This window comes from Mizuhopecten yessoensis, unplaced genomic scaffold, assembly GCF_002113885.1.
Source record: "Mizuhopecten yessoensis strain PY_sf001 unplaced genomic scaffold, ASM211388v2 scaffold10409, whole genome shotgun sequence".
Lineage (NCBI taxonomy): Eukaryota > Metazoa > Mollusca > Bivalvia > Pectinida > Pectinidae > Mizuhopecten > Mizuhopecten yessoensis.
In genome coordinates, this window is record NW_018408532.1 from 342,541 (window position 1) to 364,554 (window position 22,014).

General features: G+C 37.0%; 1 protein-coding gene across 1 annotated transcript in view; it reads left to right on the plus strand.

Annotated features, from left to right (window-relative positions):
- The first annotated feature begins 4,601 nt into the window (after positions 1–4,601).
- LOC110460484 (adhesion G protein-coupled receptor A3-like) overlaps positions 4,602–22,014 on the plus strand; it is a 109,425-nt gene continuing 92,012 nt past the window's right edge. Inside the window, exons 1-2 of the mRNA XM_021513425.1 lie at positions 4,602–5,683; positions 13,276–13,347. Of these exons, the coding sequence (XP_021369100.1) occupies positions 5,421–5,683; positions 13,276–13,347 (335 nt within the window). The 5' untranslated portion in view covers positions 4,602–5,420. The remainder of the gene's footprint in view (positions 5,684–13,275; positions 13,348–22,014) is intronic.

The following is a 22,014-nucleotide window of genomic DNA, read 5'->3' on the forward strand; positions in this document are numbered from 1 at the left end:
GTATACTCTCGCGAATTTAAATTCATTTGCAGTAAGCCTGCTCCGATAATATTATGCAATGTGTGTTGTGTATATGGTCAGTGTATATGGTCATCTAAATAACTTCAAGCACTAAAATACTTCATAAAAGTTCAAGCATTATTAAAAATTGAGAAGAAGCTTCTTTAACTTAAATAACTCATGTAACGGCTGTGTTGTGCAGTTTACTAGTTATAATGTTGGCAACTGCAAGCAGAACATAATTGTAATGGCCTTTATTTTTAACAAAATGGCCGACCAGCGAACCTTATAAGGGTAACTACTATATTACTGGTACGGCGACATGAGGTCGCTTTAAAACCATACCCATAAACAAATGTTAATGTTTTAGATCCACAAAGTCTCCAATACAATTATGATATAATTTAAATCATACAAAAGTATAGCATCAAAAATAATATACCTCTGGATAAATTACAGAGCAAGTTAAGTCAGATAAACTTTTTTTACGAAATGAGTTGGATCAGTCTTGATACAAAAATAAAATAAAATATGTCCAATTCTAATACCCCGCTCAATTTAGTTGTCATTGGTACACATTTATGGAGTTAGAAATTGAAAAAAAAATACCTTGCATGTGGTATTACTAAAAGTAGAAACGAAATAGAAACGGAACGCTGACGCCAGGTTAAAACATCAGCTCACATTAATGGGTAACCAGTGATCCTCTGTGAGCATTTTAGCTCGTCTGTAACAGGAATGATGCCTCGTAGACGTACTTAAATGTGTCTTATCAATCTTATAGATAGAACTCGTTTTTGTCCAGAAATCAAAACAAGCATGGGTTTCAAATCGTTTAAATCCATTTCGCCATTGTAACGTGACGCCGTTATACCGCCCTCCGACGGTTGTCTTTGTTCACCATAATGGGTTGTTTGGTTCATGTTTTCGGCAAACAAATGGTAAAATAATGATTATTATAAAACAGTGTATGCATATAAAGTGCACTGAACAGAAAATGATCATTTTTTATAGAAATATTTGTAATTTTCAGTGCGTGTCACTTTAACTAAAACCTCTGGGCGATACTAACACAACAGTATCTATTTTCAATATATTTTTAGTTAGTTGATATTCATAAGATTGGTAATATGTTGCAAATTCACCTTTATTTCCCAACACGTGGCCAGCTACATCGATTTAATATTTTCCCATCACGGAATTCGTCTGTTTTGGCTCTCAGCAATGTTCTGCTGACGACTGCTAATGTTGTAATCGTGAACCGTCGGCACTTTCCGTAAACGAGAACATATTTTCTCCTCTACGGAAAGTATTAATGATAATAAACAACATTTGATATAGCGCCCTGTCTATCTAGAATAAGCCAATCTAGAGCGCTTTACGGTGCATAGATAATCAATACAATAAGCATATACATTAATCAATACAATTTTGAGGAATTCGCAGGAGCTGCCTTATCAGGCGCTAACTACTAGTCCTATGCCACCCGGCTAATATCTCCCTATGTGTGCATATGCCTGCGTGTGTGCGGGAGCTGTATTGTGTTCTGTTTGTAGTGGGACCGTGGTTCCAACGGTATCATTTATAGTGCCACCTCACTTGAATTCTACAGCACAGATACCGCAGCATCCACCCAAGACAATGTTATATTCCACCTTGGTTGTTGGAGTTGTGTGGGCAGGAGAAAAACACTTCTTCTGAATATTCCATGCGTACGACGACTTCGGGGATCGAACCCCCGACCGCCTGCTTGGAAGGCCGGTGTGTTAGCCCATGAGTGAAGTAAAGCGAGTACCGGAGTCCTTCGTTCTTGAACAGTAAAACCATTTTAGATATAGGAACGAAACGTTTGAGCCTACACTGCTATCAGCAAGTTTCAAGGGAAGAATTGTCGCCGTCTTTTGTGGCCATACTTTGAAAGCATACAGTTTCCTTCAACAGTTTTCCAAGCGGATATTTCCATTATTTGTGATAAAAGGCGTCCAAGGAAATCCTAATCGAAGCTTATTAACGTTGCCGTCGTCGGTCTCATATGTCATTCGGGAACCGTCGGCGCTTTCCTTATACGAGAAAAACTATCGAAACTTTGGCAATGGTTCTGGATTGTACCCTATCTCTGCACTCGTTGCATGCGTGTCATTTTGATACTAAAAGGTTTCAAACGACAAAGTCAACTTTTCAAACGTTTTTGAGGGGAAAACTTGTCTAAGCCAATTATGGCGTAATTCAATTTCAGAAGAAAACAAATGGTTTCTTTATGGACGAACTTCAAGTAAACCTACGTCGGTTGGAATGAAATATACATATATATCTACATCACCTTAGTTTTTGTAGGCAACATGCTTCCAGGTGCTTACAATCCATGCCAAAGTTTGTCAATGATTTTTTGTAGAACATTATTTTGTTACAAGGTAAATGTATCTATATACTTGCTGGGTATATTTGTAACATTTACAATGACCCACAACGTTTCTCGTTGTTTAGAACATAACACCGACTTCAAAATTGAGCATCTAATTTAAAATAATTGAGCATCAACTTTGAACATTTCTAGATCGTCATATACTTCTGCATCGTAGATAAATATCTAATTTTGTTCATCAAATGTAGATATCATTAATTTAAAAAAGTCGTTCGTCAGCCCTCACACTTATAAATGTTCATTGTCTGTTAACAATCCCTGACTTAATGAAATCTTGTACTTGTTTTTTTTTAAATCTCATGTCTAATGACAGTCCATTTGATTACGTATGAAATCATTGTAAAATGAAAGCCTAATCTTTTAACTATGACATCAAAATCAAAATCAAATCGTATGGTTAAAATGAGATGATTGATGATTCGTCAATTAAAAATACTCTGCTTGTTGCGTTTGACATTACTCGGTGGTTTCTGTAAAATCTAAGCCAATTTATTGTCAATTAACCGATTTATTTCTCAACAAAATACTGTTTAAAGTAATGGTGACAGTAATTACACGCTTCACTAATTGGTATAGTATGTAGTGTCCAGAAAACACGGCATCAGGTCCGATATAAATGTTTTTAAAGACAGAAAATTATTAAATAAAAAAAGAAACAGATGGAGGAAAAATATGTTGTTCGGTGTTGATGGTAAATTATGCTGGTTCGTTTTGTTGTTTGGTGTGCATCATACTCAGTGTTATCACGCCAATCTTGCTGGCTAAGCAGTGATACAAGATGTTATTATAAGTTTAAAACCGTATGTGACTGAGAGTAATAAAAATATTTTCTTTTACCATAAGGAATATATGTGGGTTTCTACGTGGTAAATGTTCGTAGTACCTTTATATTCAGAGCGTAATTGTGTGTGATTGACTGCTAGTGACAACGGGTGTCGATTTCACCTACTTCTTTGTCTGCGATGAGTAACGGGTCATTTCTGCTCTTTTAATTATTGTTTCATGAATCCTTGTATGACGCTGGAAACTGTGGCCTTTAACCGATAACAGGGTATCTCCAATAGAGTTAGCAAGGTAGGGAACATGAGCCATGTTTTCCTCTGTTCTAACCTTATCTAATAATTTGATTTCAGTGTGCTTTGATGAATAATTGATCTGGACATCTGTGTATTCATAAATGCTATGAATGTTGTTTTTTTTATTGCGAAAATGCACCTTTTGAAATAATCAATTAAGTTGAAACTACTTCTACTGTTTGCATGAAGCTATTTACCATAACTTTAGAGACATTCACGAGCAGGCAAACTTTTGGTGAATATTCATTAACAGCGGTCATAATCGAGGTCAAGATGTTTAATCTGATAATCACCGGAATTCTGCAAAATTCGGTGGTTATGGCATATTATTTCATCTTTTGATAAAAGTCTCTTAGCCAATCAGAAGGAATTTGAGTTTTTCATTTAGGATAGACATTTATTATTAAGCCTTAGCTACACGTGCTGTGTAGGGCATTCGTTTGAAATATTTGCGGACAATATCAGAATTGGGCACAGTTATTTTCAGCTTAGTAACACCTTCTCCTTTAGTATATCTTATACATATTCTCCCAGGCTGTGATACAGTTTTAATTTCATACATGTTGAAACGTCCTTAAATGACCTTAGCTATTGATAGGACGTTAAACCCCGATAACTAACAAACCATACACGTTGAAAAATATTGATTCGAGGAATAAATTCTACATATCTTATTGATGATATATATCTTAATTAGGTGAGCTCCATTTGTTGATACCAAAACTGGTATGCATATATATGTACATGCACAAAATTTAAATACACTATTTAATGATATCCTATACGAGAACAAATTAGCGCACACTGCAACTTAATTACCTTAAACAATTATTTCCAATGTTTGAGAAAATGATTATCAAGATTTTATTTATATTTTAATTTTTAGACTATACTATCATAGGGTGGCATGTGGAACATAAAATATTTCAATATATAATAATTATTTGTAATTATATTCCCCCCATCTTACCTCCGCCCCATCCCCTCCCAAATGAACAGCTAAAGCTTCAGCGATATGCCTCGGTGATTCGCCTTTTTCAGTCGGTGCTCTCCAAAGAGAAAGTTTAAAATAGCATCCGTGACGTCACATTCGTAAACCAAGATGGCCTACTGAGGGGCATGTTTTGTTTGTGGAAGGATTATGATTGTTGGTTTTCGGTGTATTCTGTTGTAAAAGAGGAATTTATATGAGCTGATTATAACTGTGTATGTACAAGGAATTATCCCGATTCTCCGATTTAAAGATCGTGGTCGAAATGGAGCTAGAATACCGGGAATCTCAGTCAACACACATCGGATTTTAGTGTACGAGCGTTTTACAGGCAGCCGGTGCAGATATATTCTGGTAGCCTAGCATCGTTCATCACTCACAGTTCATACTGCACTCTTAAGTAACCGTCTGGTGGTACGATGATATTCCATTAAATATATTCTCATTCCTGAGACAAATGTGTAGATAAAGAAATGATAATTACGATATTTTAATTTTATATTCATTGTTAGTAAACATCGATCTTGAATATTGCAGTGTTGGGGGCCTTGTAACGGAGCTTTGTGTGTTTGTAGGGCCTCGTGTTCTCGGCACTTCAAGCTCATAAACTACAATCGTAATTTTTGAATTGGCAAACAAAAGCGTTGTTTCTGTCCTAAGTCAATGCATTGTCTAAAACAGAATGTGTAAGAGTATGAATCGGTGTGTATTGGGCTAGGGCCTTGTGTATTGGAAGGCCTTGTGTATGCTGCACGGATAAGGCAGGTCTGCCGCTGCATTTTCAGTGCTTCGATGAAGAGTTCTAACTTTTTTTTGTGTGGAATTATTTTGACAATGTATTAGTGATGTGAAATAAACCAATTCATATTGGTTGAGTGGTGATTTATCAGCATCAGCATTCACAAATGCCAGTGTTGTGTTTAGTATAGCGATGTCTATGCTCAGGAAAGGGTTTCAGATCCGGATGCTGTCTCAGAAATATCCACTGTTATGTGTGGTAATTGTGATGTGTGTAATGTTTGGTGTCGAGGCCTGTCCCCCAGGCTGCACGTGCACCACCCTCAAAGCCAAGGATGACAAGAGTGGGGAGACCCCGAGGATCGGGCGGGGGCGCAAAGTCAACTGTGCAGAAAATCTGTCGCCCATCACATCTGCTGATCAGATCAGAAGTCTCCCGCTTGATACTGTCATAATGTAAGTATGAAATTGATGATGTTCTATATCAAAAACAAGGGAACAATACAGTTACAGTTCCATTTATAATAGGATTTTTATGTTTCATAACTTTAGTTGAATTCACATTTTTTTTAAATTTTAAAAAGTGTAATTTATATAAATTGTAAAACTTTACCATGCAATCATTATTCTTATATTAATATTTAAAGGATTACTTAGCAAAAGGAACCGTTTTGTTTTCCAAGTTCTTTCAAATAATTCACAAAAAAAATTCCATGGCATGTGCTTTTTTTTCTTTAAAAAAAAAGACATTTGTATGACTAATAGATACATCTAAAGAAGAAAAGTCAAGATCATGCAGTGCCCAGTAAATGTTAAAATAGGAAAATTTGTGACTAATCTGCATGTGTACACAAAAAACCAATTAAATTGCAAATAACAATAAAACAGTAACAAACAGGTACATGTCATGCAATGTAATTCATGCACCTGATGTACATGTAATTATGAATCCATGAACTGCAATTATAAACGTAATAAGAATGCACCACTTTTGATGTAACAATGATGCTTGCTCTGGCTGCCTCTCCCGGCCCCCCGCAATCACATACATGTTTGCAAGAAAGAAAAAAATATTTAAATTTTGGTATTTGCTACCACATTCACGTTCTGGTAGAAAAAAAACCCACTTGTTTTTTAATTTTGATATTTTGTCATTAAGTTTGGATTTATAAACATTTAAACATTTCATTGGGAATGGTGCCAGATTCCCTTATTGTTATTTTTTTATAGAAAAAGTCACTGAGAACTGTAGAAGTAATTGTTTTTCATGTGGATGTCATGAATCTCTGTTTCTAGTGATTATCATTGGGTTTCACTTCTATGCACGAGACATTTAATACAAAAAACATTATCTTGCTGTTTATGCCTGGTACTCATTATTTCTCAAACAATAAGTTTCCACATATTCCACCAAACAGAATTCACCAGAGCCAGTATCTGCAGGGAGTTTATAGCGCTGTGTGTTGGATGTGCTGTAAAGATTTAGTGGAGGAGGGGAGCAGGGTGAATAGTAGGGGGGTGGGGGGCACCATCCAGTCCAAGGCTGGGAATTAGAGATTCACACACACACACAGCCATAACTAACATCTGTAAACAAAACCCCAGGAGCTTTGCAATTTATGATTCACATCTTACAAAAATAAACTCAAGATTTCTGATATCTTTTTATAGATAAGGATTATATGTTTTTTTCATGGCTGTCGTTGAAATGCTGTGGAGCATGAACGGCTCCACAGTTTATGTGAAGAGATCATTAACCTTGGTATACATACCAATTTGTAAAATTGGGTTTCTACACCTAGATCTCACAGTCTAGCTAGTTCTCTTCTGGTAGATAGACCACTTGGTCTGTTAGGATTTCTGCTTTTTGTTGATCATCATGAATTGTTGATATCTTTGAATAATAAACCTAAAATGTATAGAGTTTACTGGCAGCTAAAAAAGTGTGAAATAGATCACCACCTACAGGTATACCTGGGTCCTGGTAGATCCTTAGAGTATGTTTTTGACTTCACAGAGTTTAGATACTTGCTTTTAAGAACATGTCAATATAGATTATATACTTGAAATGTTTTGACCCTCCAAATTTCAGAGAAAATGTTATTTAACTTCCGATATTGCTTAATCATAAATGTCAAGGGTTAACTGAAATCCAAGTGTGTATTTATGGCATTATAATGTTTGACAAGATTAAAGTTAAATTCCTTGAAGATAAATCCTTTTGCTTTATATGAGCATACATCATAATTTGGATTTTTTTTAATGAATATGAAAAAGTAACCTGATGTAGGACTAATTACACAATTTCAGTTGAACTGTTTTGCGTCACAGGATTATTTTTTCCTTTCATCGTAGATCAGTACTGTTAGAACTACAGGCTGATTTGACCGTAAAGGGATTATAAAAAATATGTTTATACTAGAAGCGTGGACATTCAATACATCCCCTTCAAATATACACGAAGGGAAAAAAATAAAAGCAGAATACACTATTATTATGATGCTTCATTTTAAAATATTGAAATAATTTATGAGGTTATCGATCACTTGGTGTTGGACGCGAGATCAACATGAAAGACATGCACACTAGGCTTAGCTATTTGGTAAAGAAACCCACCAGAACTGAAATGGAACGGAGCCTACAACTGAAACACTACATTTTTATTAATATGGAAAACCGCTGAGATGTCGAAACATAAGTTGATCGGCGATTCTCTGGCATCGGAATTAGCTACACGTTCCGACTTCGTCATTTGATTTCTGCAGGATTCGTCCATCATCCACTACGGAGGGAGCTGGACCTTCATGGGCCTGTTTACTCCAATAAATCAATCGTTAATTAATCGGCGTTATTTAACCAAGCTACCTTTGATTCTTAGTTTTCCAGTTTGATACCAATTACTTTCTTGTTTTTTTCCCCAATTTTTTTTTTCACATTTTTCAAATTTGTTTTTTTCAAATCTGATCCCAAAAAACGTACCTGCGCACTATATCCGAGTGCGCCCTATGCCCGCATATTTACGGTATGTGATGCAAGTCTGTTACCTGTGTATTTTCTTCTACATGTGAATGAAAATCTTGCTTTTGTACCATGTAATGTTATTTAAAAAAAGCAGTCTGTATATTTAGGTCTAGAACTCCCACAGTTGGAGGTTAGCGGGGATGTAACTGTATATTGTTGATGCTTCCCTGGGGTAGGGAGAGACAACCCCAGGTTACTGGTGAACACACACTGGTACCCCCTATAACCCAGCCTACACTATAGCTGTGCCATGTGGTGTCCTATTAAGGCACAGGAAATGAGGAATGTGGTCTAATTAATACTGAACTACAGGCCCTCTCCGTAACTTATACTACTGTAAGTATCGGCCCACAGGTACAGAGTACTGGTAATCTTGCTCCATGTGTTTTTTTACCTGAACAAGGGTTTTACCTTTTATCCTTGCACCTGTGCAGGTACATTATTGTATAGGTAGATACAGGAGTCAGCACTGAGCTTCCGGAATCTAATGGTTTTGGGTACATTTCAACTGATGTTCTTGTCCATATATGTAAAAAATATATCTGTTTATTAATATGATCATGCAATTCAAGTTGTCTGTCAGTTAATTCAGAGAACATTATTTTAATGTGGTTGACATCTACTTTATAATGAAAGGAATGTGTTTGTTGTAGGTGTTTTAATTCAAGTACCAGTGAGTTCTAAATAGCAAATTTGTATGCATTTCCAAAGGTGATACATTATCGATATATTAATATTTATAATAGGTCCACATATATGTAAGTACCTTAATAAATGGTTCACCATATATCACAAGCTATGGACTTGTTGTTTATTTCTTTTAAAGTGTGCAGATTTTAGGGGGGGGGGGCCTCACATGTTGCAAATTTTTAATTAATGGCAATATTACAACTGGAAAAAGACTTGGTCCAGAATGGGCATGACTTTAAAGTTTCACACAATTCACTTCTTTCGACGTGCATGCCGAGCTGTCACTGTCACTCGCCATGTTGGAACGGATATGAGTAGACTAAATTCAGAAATGACAAAATCTGGAAAAGTTCGTACAAAAGTAGAATCATGGTTACCTCCCAAAAACATATTGTGTATTGTACCGTATTCAAAGTATCGCGATATATTGTCGCACAATATATATTTTGCAGCCCTGATTGACATATATTATTTTGAACTTGAACTGTCTGGTATCAATACTATTATACCTTATGAGGAAAATTTGATTTTAAAGTACCATGCATGTATAATAACTATTATATCATTTTCTTGCAATGTAGACAATAAAAGTTTGGGTTATTTAAGCCTCATGCTATTATTGCATATAATGTGATAAAAGGTGACCATTTACTGACAATAAAGAAAATAAAACTAATTGGTTACAAAATGTCTTTATTATACTTTGATGAACTTCATCATTTGGACATTTGAATAAGCTGCAGGTTTAGACAGAAAAACTCATCACCTGTTAATATCATGTTTCTCTTAATATCATGTATTCCTCTAATAAATATGTGATATTAAGCAGAACTCACTACAGATTTGCATGTTTACATACATTAACTGTTATAGTTGATAATTCCAGAAATTCCTGAAACATCACACTCCAGTTACTTACAGCGTATTGTGGAAGTGTTATACCTTAATCACATTTTACCTGTGCAGGTGCAAGTTTGCATATCATATTAAAAAATATTCTGTTACTTTTATTTGAAAAAAGAGATCATTATGTAAATAGATACATGTATATATTTGAAAATAAGATTTATGTGTAAGTAATGCAACTGAACCAGCACATTTTATACTAAGGTGAGAACTAACGACTTGATCAGTTTCAGTATCTGATGGAGATGTTACCTAACCTCGTTACAGGTGTGTTTTAATGTACAGGTGTATTGTAGTATTACCAGTTACGAAGCTAAAAGGTAACGCATCAGATTGAAGGAAAATATTTTCATGTTAATTGATTATATGCATGAACATCATGAGCAACACTGCCATTGTTAAAAACCATAGCATTGTTAATGTGTGTTGTATACCTGTTGCTTTCTCACCTGCCCAGGTATACGTAGGTTTGGCAGGAGTTGTATATCGGCTAAGACGAGGTAACGTTACCACACTGTGAATGTGTGTGGCCTGTAATGTATAGCATTGTTAGAAGGCCAGAGTAATTAATCGTGGTGTCTGGATTGATGGCCGCATACTCTGTCACACACTAGGTGTAGCAATAACTAGGCATTCCATACTGAGTATTGCTCTAACTGGAACTGCAGGTTGACACAGAAATCGTTTATCTGTACTAAAAGAAACATTTTCCTTAGAATTAAAAAAAAGACTTGTTACAGTCCTGATAAGGCCCTTTTTCTTTTTGTCTGTTTAGGGTTGCAAAAATACAAGGGTAGGTAGGTCGATTTGTTTTTTGTTTTTTTTGTTTGTGTATTATTTCGTGTACCTCGTGGTCATTATGACCCTACTATTGTATGTAAAACACAGAATTACATAAACAAGGTTCATTTGGAGGCAAATTGTGCTCCATATGCTGACATTTAGCGCCAACACGGAGCTGGAAGCCATTTTGAAAGGCAAGGAACCTCGGGGCTCACCCTGGACCAAAATAATCAGTAGCCAAAAAAGCAGCCATGTTTGAATTTCAGTAGCCTATTTTTTTTAACAGTGGTCATACCTTCTCGGCCTCCAACAGTTACTGATAGGGCCTCCATTAAAATCATTAAATATTGAATAATTTTTGAAGTGCAATACTATTTAACCTTCTAAAATTCGAAAATCATCGTGTTTTTTTTTCATCAAAAGTTTTGGGTCGGGGGTACCCCGGTAAAAAGCTAGGGTCGGTCGGTAACCCTAAACAGACAAAAAAAAATTCTTTGGCTTAATCAAAATGCAGAAACCTGGTAATTTTATAAAATATTCAGGAAAATAATTAAATACTTAAATAATTAAGCTATTATGTACTGTATGTTTTACTTATTTAGCACAAATAGGAATTATACAGGGACCATGTAAAAATTTTACTTGACCAAAATCAGAGGCAATTGCAACCACTTATCAGACATGGAAAAGTGCTAAACAGTCTTGTCCTGAGAAAGTATGTAGATATGAATGCAAGCAAGCAAAGTCAATTAAAATGAATTTTCATGATAAAATTTAGTACATTTTTGATGCCTGTCTGTCCTGGACGAGTACGTTGGAAATGATCTTAATACATTTCTTTTGTTGATTTAATGTTTAAGTCTAAACGCAATTAAGTAATTATTCATAATTTAAAATGATAAATTCTTGTATGAGCAGTTTTGAGCACACAACATTGTGTATTCATTATTACACTGGTAAACAGGAGGTAGTTGTTTGTATAACGTGTCAACACTTTCCATCATACGTAATTATCTGTTTCTAGGAGGTCCATAACTCGCCTTCCATTGTGTACCAGACATTTATAGCCGAAATGTGTACTTAATCAAGTTTTCTGCGGGCCAGGGTGAGGCGGGGATGACTTTGTATGTTTAATAAACAATGCTTTCTCTAATATTTAATATGGCATACATGAAATTTTTACTCACTGCGTTAATTACGCATTCTTAATTAAAGTTTTCTGTGGGCCATGTTGGTATCAAAGTTTAAGTAGAGTTGATCATGAGATACTGGCTGATTATGATTAAATTAATATTGCGTGCTTCATCATTCTCTAATTTAGTATGTACATACAATTTATATTTGGCCAGGAATTAATGATCATTTCATCAAATTTTGTCCTTCCCATGATAAATTTAATAGTGTAGTTAATTTGATGTGATGTAATTAAATGTTCCTTCTCATGTAGTATACACTGTTGATGGAGTTTTCAAAAACATTACATTGAGCAGAAATTTGGAAACTCCATTCTGTTGGAAATATTTAAAAGGTTGCTAGTAAATATAAATTTGTATACATGAAATTGGAGTATATATACATGTTAAACACTTGGAAGCTGAATGTTGTTTTACAAACTGGGAATGTAGTTAACAGATTTAGAGGTACTACATGTAGTAGGTTAAAATTTAAATTGAAGACAATTCATCAAATTTAGATTGAAAGTCATATACCATTTAGGGATTGAACACCTTTTTTTCTATACTATATGTTTTAGGGGTGGAACAATATGGCCAAAAATGCAATCACATATTGCAATAGGACTTCAGCCTTGGAGTCCATGATATAGAGGATATATATATCTAACAGTGTCGTCAGTAATACCAAATAGGTTTCATGAGTGTGGCTAATATTTTGATATCTTTCACGAGTCAGGGTGGGCAGCCCGAGTGCAAGATATCACATACTAGCCACTCGAGTGAAATATATTTGGTATTACTGAAGACACTGTTAGATATTCTGTTTATTACATATTTTTCTTTAAGAAAACCTACCCTGGAACGCAAAACAACACATTAAGCTGACAATACTTGATCTGGATCTTTTAACGAATAGCATGTCTAGACAACCTTAGTCCTTTCTTCAAATATTTAAAAAAATGTAAGAACTTATAATTGCATATTGTTAAGCTAACCAGCCTTTGACCAGATGAGCAGCCTGTAATTTTTACCATTGTAGTCTGTAATCAGTGTTTTGATTGGTCAAATCAGAAAAATATCACTTTTATGGAATGAATAATTTCAATATTTCATTGGTTATAGAATGTAATAAAAAAGTACCCTTGTACATAAACATATGACATACATGTCAGTGTATTCATATAATGCTATATATGGTTGCATTTTTTAATTGTGAGCCTTTCATGTGTTACTTAAACATTTGAATTAAATTGATACAAAACAATATACTGCGTGTTGTCTTCTTTTTTTCCACAAAATTAATAGTAGTTGCTTCATAAATATTTATTTGTACATCTATGTATTGATCATTTGTTGTAATAACTTCATTCTGCATATTTCAAATATTTCATAAACAATAAACTAATAATTTAATACATTAACCAATTTCATTGTGTGACTTGAATAAAAAATGTTATGTTTTGAATTTTTCAGTGATCTGAGTAAAAACGCCATCACTGTTCTGAGACGGGCTTCATTTAACAGACTTTCCATGCTGCGTAAATTGTAAGTAAACATTTATCATCACCACTTGTTTGTTTCAGTCTAGCTTTTTTGTTGTCCTGAATTAGCATTTAGCATTGTACGCAAAACCACTTCCAGATCTACAAATGGATTACCACACCGAAAATCAATTTGTGTTTGTTTTCCTCCTTTGTCTCAGCAGAATTTCAAACGTATTTTTACCTGACCAAACACATTTTTACCAGACATTTGTTTGGTCATGTGTAGTTTGGCAAACAATCCTATCGGCTAGAGGAAATGTCGTGGTAAACCATCTAGTCGCTTGATACTGACTCGACTTCAGGAAATTTCCAATATCATCATGGTAAACCATCAAATTGTTTTTGTTACTGACTCAGCTAGAGGAAATGTCACAGTAAAGTTACATTGGTAAAGCATATGGACTAGTAGACTGAAGTCCTAGGTTCGATTCCTAGATATAGACGATGGTCATAGAAAAAGCGACCTTGGTTTAAATACAGTACTCATGCTGTTTGTTGGAAAATTAAATAAGTATCATTCCTGGAAGATATCTACACTTTTTGCTGTAATTACATTTCACCAAGGGACCATTACAGATTCTGGTGGATAGACTGTAAGTTTACAGTTTAACCTCTCCTAACTGAACCCTGTATAAATCAGACGTTATTGACTTTTTTAACTTTTTTTTGAACTTCTACAGGTGTATTCTGAGGAAAAATCTTCCCTTCATTGTTTAATCAAGTTTTACTTTCCTGTGCTCAGCCATATGATAACTTCGGGCATGATGTGTATACATTTTCCCCAGGGTACTGAACAAAATCGAGTCCACCCTAAACTTGTAACTTACAATGTAATTATGATTAAAGGAAATATAATGTACCATGCTACTTTTCTTTGGTGCACTCTGAGAATGTTAAGTGTATGTGTAATTGTGCGTTTCACAACAAAGGAAGTGTCATATTGACACCCAGAGAGAACCAGCTCGTTGGTGAACCTGACCAGGGTAGATTGTATGGGAGAAGTTAGAGCATTACACGCCGACTTCACCGGGACAATGCTGGGGCTATACAGGTGATAATGGGTCAGTGACGCCAGTATAAGCTACCATTGCTGTAGGGAATATAACGTAATTATGACTAATTATACAATAACGAAAAGGTGAGAACGTCTAAGTGGTAGTACAATTGTAAGTGGCTAGCTACCAATATCACTGAGGGCGTTATCGTACAGTACATATACTAGTGTGTGAAATGCACATTTGTACATCATACGTATATATATATGTAGTCAAATTGTAAGGGTTTAGTAGCTACTGGAAGTGGCTATATTAGACCAGAGTACACAATTAACTAAATGTCCTATTCTGATCTGGGTAAATAATTATGTAAGCATATCATCTGCTTTAGTTACATGTATTCATGCATGTGCTGTATGATCTTTGTCATTGATCCAATCCACCCAGCTGTGTTAGTGTGTAGTTACCAAACTCAGTCTGGTTTTATGGTAATCTATTGACTCTCATTGCTCCAATCCACCCAGCTGTATTCAGTAACTACCAGTCAGTGTTGTTTTTATGGCAATCTTGTGATACACAATTATTTGATTCGCCCATGCCAGCTGTGTGATTATTAAGCTCAGTCTATAGTTTTATGGCAATTCATTAGTTCTTTTTGCTCCAATCCATCCAGCTATGTAAAGTAGCTGTACTACCCATTGCTTCCATTCCACCCAGCTGTGTGGTTACCAAATTGCAAACACAGTTATATTTTATGAAATTCTGGTGATGCCCATTGATTACTCTAATCAACACAGCTGTATGAATAACTACCAAACTCTGTTATGTGTATGAGCACACCAACATGCCCTGTCTCCTGTTAATAGGATGTTAAACAAAATTATACCAAAACAATCCTATAATACCCATCACTGTAATCCACTCAGCTGTAATACCCATCACTGTAATCCACTCAGCTGTAATACCCATCACTGTAATCCACTCAGCTGTAATACCCATCACTGTAATCCACTCAGCTGTAATACCCATCACTGTAATCCACTCAGCTGTAATACCCATCACTGTAATCCACTCAGCTGTAATACCCATCACTGTAATCCACTCAGCTGTAATACCCATCACTGTAATCCACTCAGCTGTAATACCCATCACTGTAATCCACTCAGCTGTAATACCCATCACTGTAATCCACTCAGCTGTAATACCCATCACTGTAATCCACTCAGCTGTAATACCCATCACTGTAATCCACTCAGCTGTAATACCCATCACTGTAATCCACTCAGCTGTAATACCCATCACTGTAATCCACTCAGCTGTAATACCCATCACTGTAATCCACTCAGCTGTAATACCCATCACTGTAATCCACTCAGCTGTAATACCCACCACTGTAATCCACTCAGCTGTAATACCCACCACTGTAATCGACTCAGCTGTAATATCCATCACTGTAATCCACTCAGCTGTAATACCCATCACTGTAATCCACTCAGTTGTAATACCCACCACTGTAATCCACTCAGCTGTAATACCCATTACTGTAATCCACTCAGCTGTAATACCATCACTGTAATCCACTCAGCTGTAATACCCATCACTGTAATCCACTCAGCTGTAATATCCATCACTGTAATCCACTCACTTGTAATACCCACCACTGTAATCCACTCAGCTGTAATACCCATCACTGTAATCCACTCAGTTGTAATACCCACCACTGTAATCCACTCAGCTGTAATACCCATTACTGTAATCCACTCAGCTGTAATACCATCACTGTAATCCACTCAGCTGTAATACCCATCACTGTAATCCACTCGGCTGTAATACCCATCACTGTAATCCACTCAGCCGGCAGCTTTGGGGTTCATTCAATGAGAGAAATGTTTTTTTTTTTTTCTTTGTTATGTTTCATATGCCTGGGTTTCTGTTCCACAAGTTTTGTTTAACAAAGATAGTTAGGACTACATATTGTGTATCATGCAAGCCTGACCCTGTGCGCTAAACGTCAGTGCTATTCATTTCTCTGTGTTTCATTACAAGGATAATACTTTTATTGCTCGACTGCTTGAGATACACATATCGAGATAAACTAATATACAACACACATGTAGTTTATTTTTTCTCTGATGTAACGTTATCGCACACATGTATATTCATACTTCATAATAGCTGGCCATGGGCGGGTGTAACGGTAAATCAGGAACACGTTTGGTTGTACTAAGTTTGGGGAGGTGTTGTTAGATGGCTGGCCACGGACAGGTGTAACGGTAAATCAGGAACACGTTTGGTTGTACTATGTTTGGGGGGGTGTTGTTAGATGGCTGGCCATGGGCGGGTGTGACGGTAAATCAGGAACACGTTTGGTTGTACTATGTTTGGGGGGGTGTTGTTAGATGGCTGGCCATGGGCGGGTGTAACGGTAAATCAGGAACACGTTCGGTTGTACTATGTTTGGGGAGGTGTTGTTAGATGGCTGGCCATGGGGGGGTGTAACGATAAATCAGGAACACGTTTGGTTGTACTATGTTTGGGGAGGTGTTGTTAGATGGCTGGCCACGGGCGGGTGTAACGGTAAATCAGGAACACATTTGGTTGTACTAAGGTATGGGAGGTGTTGTTAGATTGGTTGTACTTAGTTTGGGGAGGTGTTGTTAGATGGCTGGCCATGGGCGGGTGTAACGATAAATCAGGAACACGTTTGGTTGTACTATGTTTGGGGAGGAGTTGTTAGATGGCTGGCCACGGGCGGGTGTAACGGTAAATCAGGAACACGTTTGGTTGTACTATATTTGGGGTGGTGTTGTTAGATGGCTGGCCATGGGGGGGGGTAACGATAAATCAGGAACACGTTTGGTTGTACTATATTTGGGGAGGTGTTGTTAGATGGCTGGCCATGGGCGGGTGTAACGGTAAATCAGGAACTCATTTGATTGTACTAAGGTATGGGAGGTGTTGTCAGATTGGTTGTACTAAGGTTGGGGAGGAGTTGCGGAGATAAAAGAGGACTGTGTTGTTAGATGGCTGGCCACGGGCGGGTGTAACGGTAAATCAGGAACCCGTTTGGTTGTACTATATTTGGGGAGGTGTTGTTAGATGGCTGGCCATGGGCGGGTGTAACGGTAAATCAGGAACTCATTTGATTGTACTAAGGTATGGGAGGTGTTGTCAGATTGGTTGTACTAAGGTTGGGGAGGTGTTGTTAGATTGGTTGTACGAAGGTATGGGAGGTGTTGTTAGATTGGCTGTACTAAGGTTGGGGAGGTGTTGTTAGATTGGTTGTACTAAGGTTGGGGAGGAGTTGGTAGATTGGTTGTACTAAGGTACGGCAGGTGTTGTTCGATTGGTTGTACTAAGGTTGGGGAAGTGTTGTTAGATTGGTTGTACTTAGGTATGGGAGGTGTTGTTAGATTGGTTGTGCTGATGTAAGGGAGGTGTTGTTAGATTGGTTGTACTTAGGTATGGGAGGTGTTGTTAGATTGGTTGTGCTGAAGCTGGGGAGGAGGTGTTAGATTGGTTGTACGAAGGTTTGGGAGGTGTTGTTAGTTTGGCTGTACTAAGGTTGGGGAGGAGGTGTTAGATTGGTTGTACGAAGGTTTGGGAGGTGTTGTTAGTTTGGCTGTACTAAGGTTGGGGAGGTGGTGTTAGATTGGCTGTACTAAGGTTGGGGAGGTGGTGTTAGATTGGCTGTACTAAGGTATGGGAAGTGTTGTTAGATTGGTTGTACTTAGGTATGGGAGGTGTTGTTAGATTAGTTGTACTAAGGTTGGGGAGGACTTGTTAGATTGGTTGTACTAAGTATTGGGAGGTGTTGTTAGATTGGCTGTACTAAGGTTGGGGAGGAGTTGTTAGATTGGCTGTACTAAAGTTGGGGAGGTGTTGTTAGATTAGTTGTACTAAGGTTGGGGAGGAGGTGTTAGGTTGGTTGTACTAAGGTATGGGGGGTGTTGTTGGATTGGTTGTACTAAGGTTGGGGAGGAGGTGTTAGATTGGTTGTACGAAGGTAGGGGAGGTGTTGTTAGATTGGCTGTACTAAGGTTTGGGAGGTGTTGTTAGTTTGGCTGTACTAAGGTTGGGGAGGAGGGGTTAGATTGGTTGTACTAAGGATGGGGAGGAGTTGTTAGATTGGTTGTGCTGAAGCTGGGGAGGAGGTGTTAGATTGGTTGTACTGAGGTTGGGGAGGTGTTGTTAGATTGGCTGTACTAAGGTTGGGGAGGAGGGGTTAGATTGGTTGTACTAAGGATGGGGAGGAGTTGTTAGATTGGTTGTGCTGATGTAAGGGAGGTGTTGTTAGATTGGTTGTACTAAGGTTGGGGAGGAGTTGCGGAGATAAAAGAGGACTTATTTTGTTTGTTTATGGTTTTATGTCTTTGCAACCGCTAAAGTCTGAAAGCAAAGTTGTCCTCATTATTCTGACAATTGGCTAACCAAAGGTGCACTGGGAAACAGCACTGAAATGAAAGTGTAGATAGGAAAGAAAATGCAAGACAGGTCCCAATGTGTTTCAATGAGGGCAGCAGATAAATTTGGACTAGATACATATTCAAACGGGCGTTTACATGTATATATTTTCCCAAGGTACTGAAAAAAATTGCAATTAGTTGTAACTTAACCCTTTCACCCCTAGATAACTTGAGTAGACTCTACCATTCATTCATCTGGATGACTGAGTCCATTATGGTCTAGAGTGGTACTGAAAGAGTTGAAACAAAATTACTAATGAAAGAAATATAGCAAACAATACTTCCTTTCATTCTCGTCCTCTAGATCTGAGAATGTTGGCTGTATGTGTACAGTAACTTGATGATTTTGTCCATATCAGTCGACTCTGACGATCATGCAGTGGAATAATTCTGGCAAATTTCTTTATAATGTCTGAACCTTTAGATCCACATATGCATGTACATGTATCCCCACTATCGGTTGTAATATTAGTCAATGGGTAAATGTTGACATTTGACACTGTGCATGTTCATTATAAATGCTAAACCATGCAGTAAATCAAAATATTTATAGTATTTATTAAAACCTGTAAAAAAAGGTGACAATTGTAAAATAAAATATTTTCCATGCATATACATTGTCCCTACCCAAACTTAGAACCCTGTGTTGGGTTTAGGGGTTAAAATTACCCAGACTCATTCACCCCTGAAATTTCATAATGAACTATTCCAACCTTTGAATTGGAAGAGTTCAAAAGTGTTTTTAGGAGTGAATGAATTAATATCATCCTGAAGAAATCAACCCATCTCTCTTACTCCTTCCTGTCCCTGCCCCAATATGCCTTGAAGAGATAGCAGTTCTCTAGACCCTGCAGCTCTCCGTTTAGGCGTATGATGAAGTTAATTACATTTGAACTTTTATGCACCTGTAAAAAGACGAGCTGAATGCCAGGTATGGCAGGCATTGATAAGGCCTGGAGAAGGCACACAACATTGCGAGGGCAACACAGACATTTCAGGTGTTTTTTTTCTGAACAAGTTAACGACGTGTTTACCTCTACAGTTTTATTAAACTCCTGATTAGACTCGTTAAACGTGCAAATACAATTGCTGAAGGGATAGAGAGAGCTATTAGAGTTGGGCTTTGAAGGACGAAAAAATAAATAAAAAAATAGAGTGAGAATGATCAAGAGAGAAAGAGAGAAAGAAAGAGAAATGTTAGATTGAATGAAAAAAGCAACGAAAGGGCTGATGCATGACTGAATTAAGATAGTGTATGAAAATAAGAAATGGGTACTAAACAAAATGTACATTTTTCACCATATCGTTTATATATGTACATCTTTATGTGTATGCTGAGTGGAAAGAGATAGGGTGTATAGTATTTTGGGTTCATAGAGCAAGGGGGAACCCGAAATGGGGTTTGTAGGAGCAAGCTAGGGGAAGCCCGATTAACTGTAAATTACGGACCAATAAATATGGATATAAAGTGTATATATATAAGCCTAAGGGTATGGAGTAGGTTGTATATATGTGTAGGTTCTACCTGGGGTGGGGGGTGGGGGTAGGGGGATCAATTTAGAGATAAAGGGTCAGATGATATGTATATATACCTTCGAAGTAGGGATACATGTAGGCTGCATATATATATACAGGCCAAAAGTCCTGTGTGTTAAGGCCCAAAGGCCCAGAGGGTAAGAATATAGAGTCCAAGGGTAGGGAAGAGACATTCAGAAACTAGAGGTATACTTCACACTATCAAAACATTTTTTCAAAGGAGTTCAGCAGATGTTCTCAGAAGTCTGGCAAATGAAATGTCAGGTATAGGCTTGGAATCATCTGTGGCATGTGGAACTGGGCTGCTGCGCTTCCTTAGATAGCAAGGTACCTGGGTCTAACACACATTGGGGGGTGATCAACCTGATGGAACGGCCAGACCTTCCAACAATCATCATCACCCCCTTGGCTGTATTGATGTGTTTTCCATGTAGCTTAATAGTAGTGGTTATCTAAATCTGTGATCATCGCTGTTTTACTGTGCAGACGACGGCTAGGAAAAAATGAAATGGATTTGCTATGCAAATAGAGTCTTGAGAATGTGCCGTCAAGGACTTCGGTGCATTTAATAGCTTACATTGAATAATCGAAAGGAAATTTAGAGCCGATTCAAATTGCAAAATGTATGTCACTTGATTAAAGGGAAGATTACCTAAGAAACTACAATAGGGAACGAGAGCATAGAGATTTATTTCTAGTCTCTACAAACTTTTAAGTCCATTAACATGAATAGAGTTTGGTGTATGTGTTTTACGTCGGTGAATACAAAACGGCTAGTTTAGAATTTCCCATTAACTGGTTCTAATGACAACTTGGAAGAAAACTGTGTGTACTTAAGTCTGAAACTTTTTACTTTCTAATGGTGTCATTATGGTGCCTTTCCTTGCATAAATACCTGTTTTCTCCGAAGGCCATATCAATCGTAGTTAAAAAATCAGCTGTTTCTGACATTCTTCTTAAAGGAATAACAGGTTTTACAGATGAGAATGGTTTGGAAGAAATGGGAAAAAACGAAATTCTAAAAGATATTGTTATGTCACTTTGCAGTTTAGGATGCTTTTGTGATAAGTGCATGAAATTAATGCGAGTTTCTATACGAACCTGGTTAGTCCATCGTTGAAAGTGTCAGTAAAGCGCAATTACACTGTATAACCTATACTATCGACAGTTACTGTATATATTTATATAGCCTGTTAGCTATAGTGTTGTATTTATATACACTGTATATACCCTGTAAGTATCGGTACGTATACCATTGATCCCCAGATCAGGACTAGCTAACTGTCGTTTAAAATAACTGCTTACAATTATTGTAAAAATATTTATGTACAGATATATAGTGAAGTTTAAAAAGAACTCTATGGTTCTATGTACTTCAGATCACGATACTTCATCTACGTGTAAAAACAAGGACATTCTTTGTCAACATAGGTGTCACAAGTTTTCTTGAAACGATAAAAGAAAACAAAACAAATCGTAGCAAAAACTGGGAACCCCACAGCCCTCATCATTGTGTTGGCGACACATTCACACATATGCGGAGCTGTGGGAAATTAGCATGGCTCGATTAGATTATCTGGATCCTGTAGGAGTCGACACAGCCCTTTTTGTTGTCATGGGGGTCCGGTCAGGGCCTCGCGGTATATAGGCTTAATCAGATAGAGTTTTATC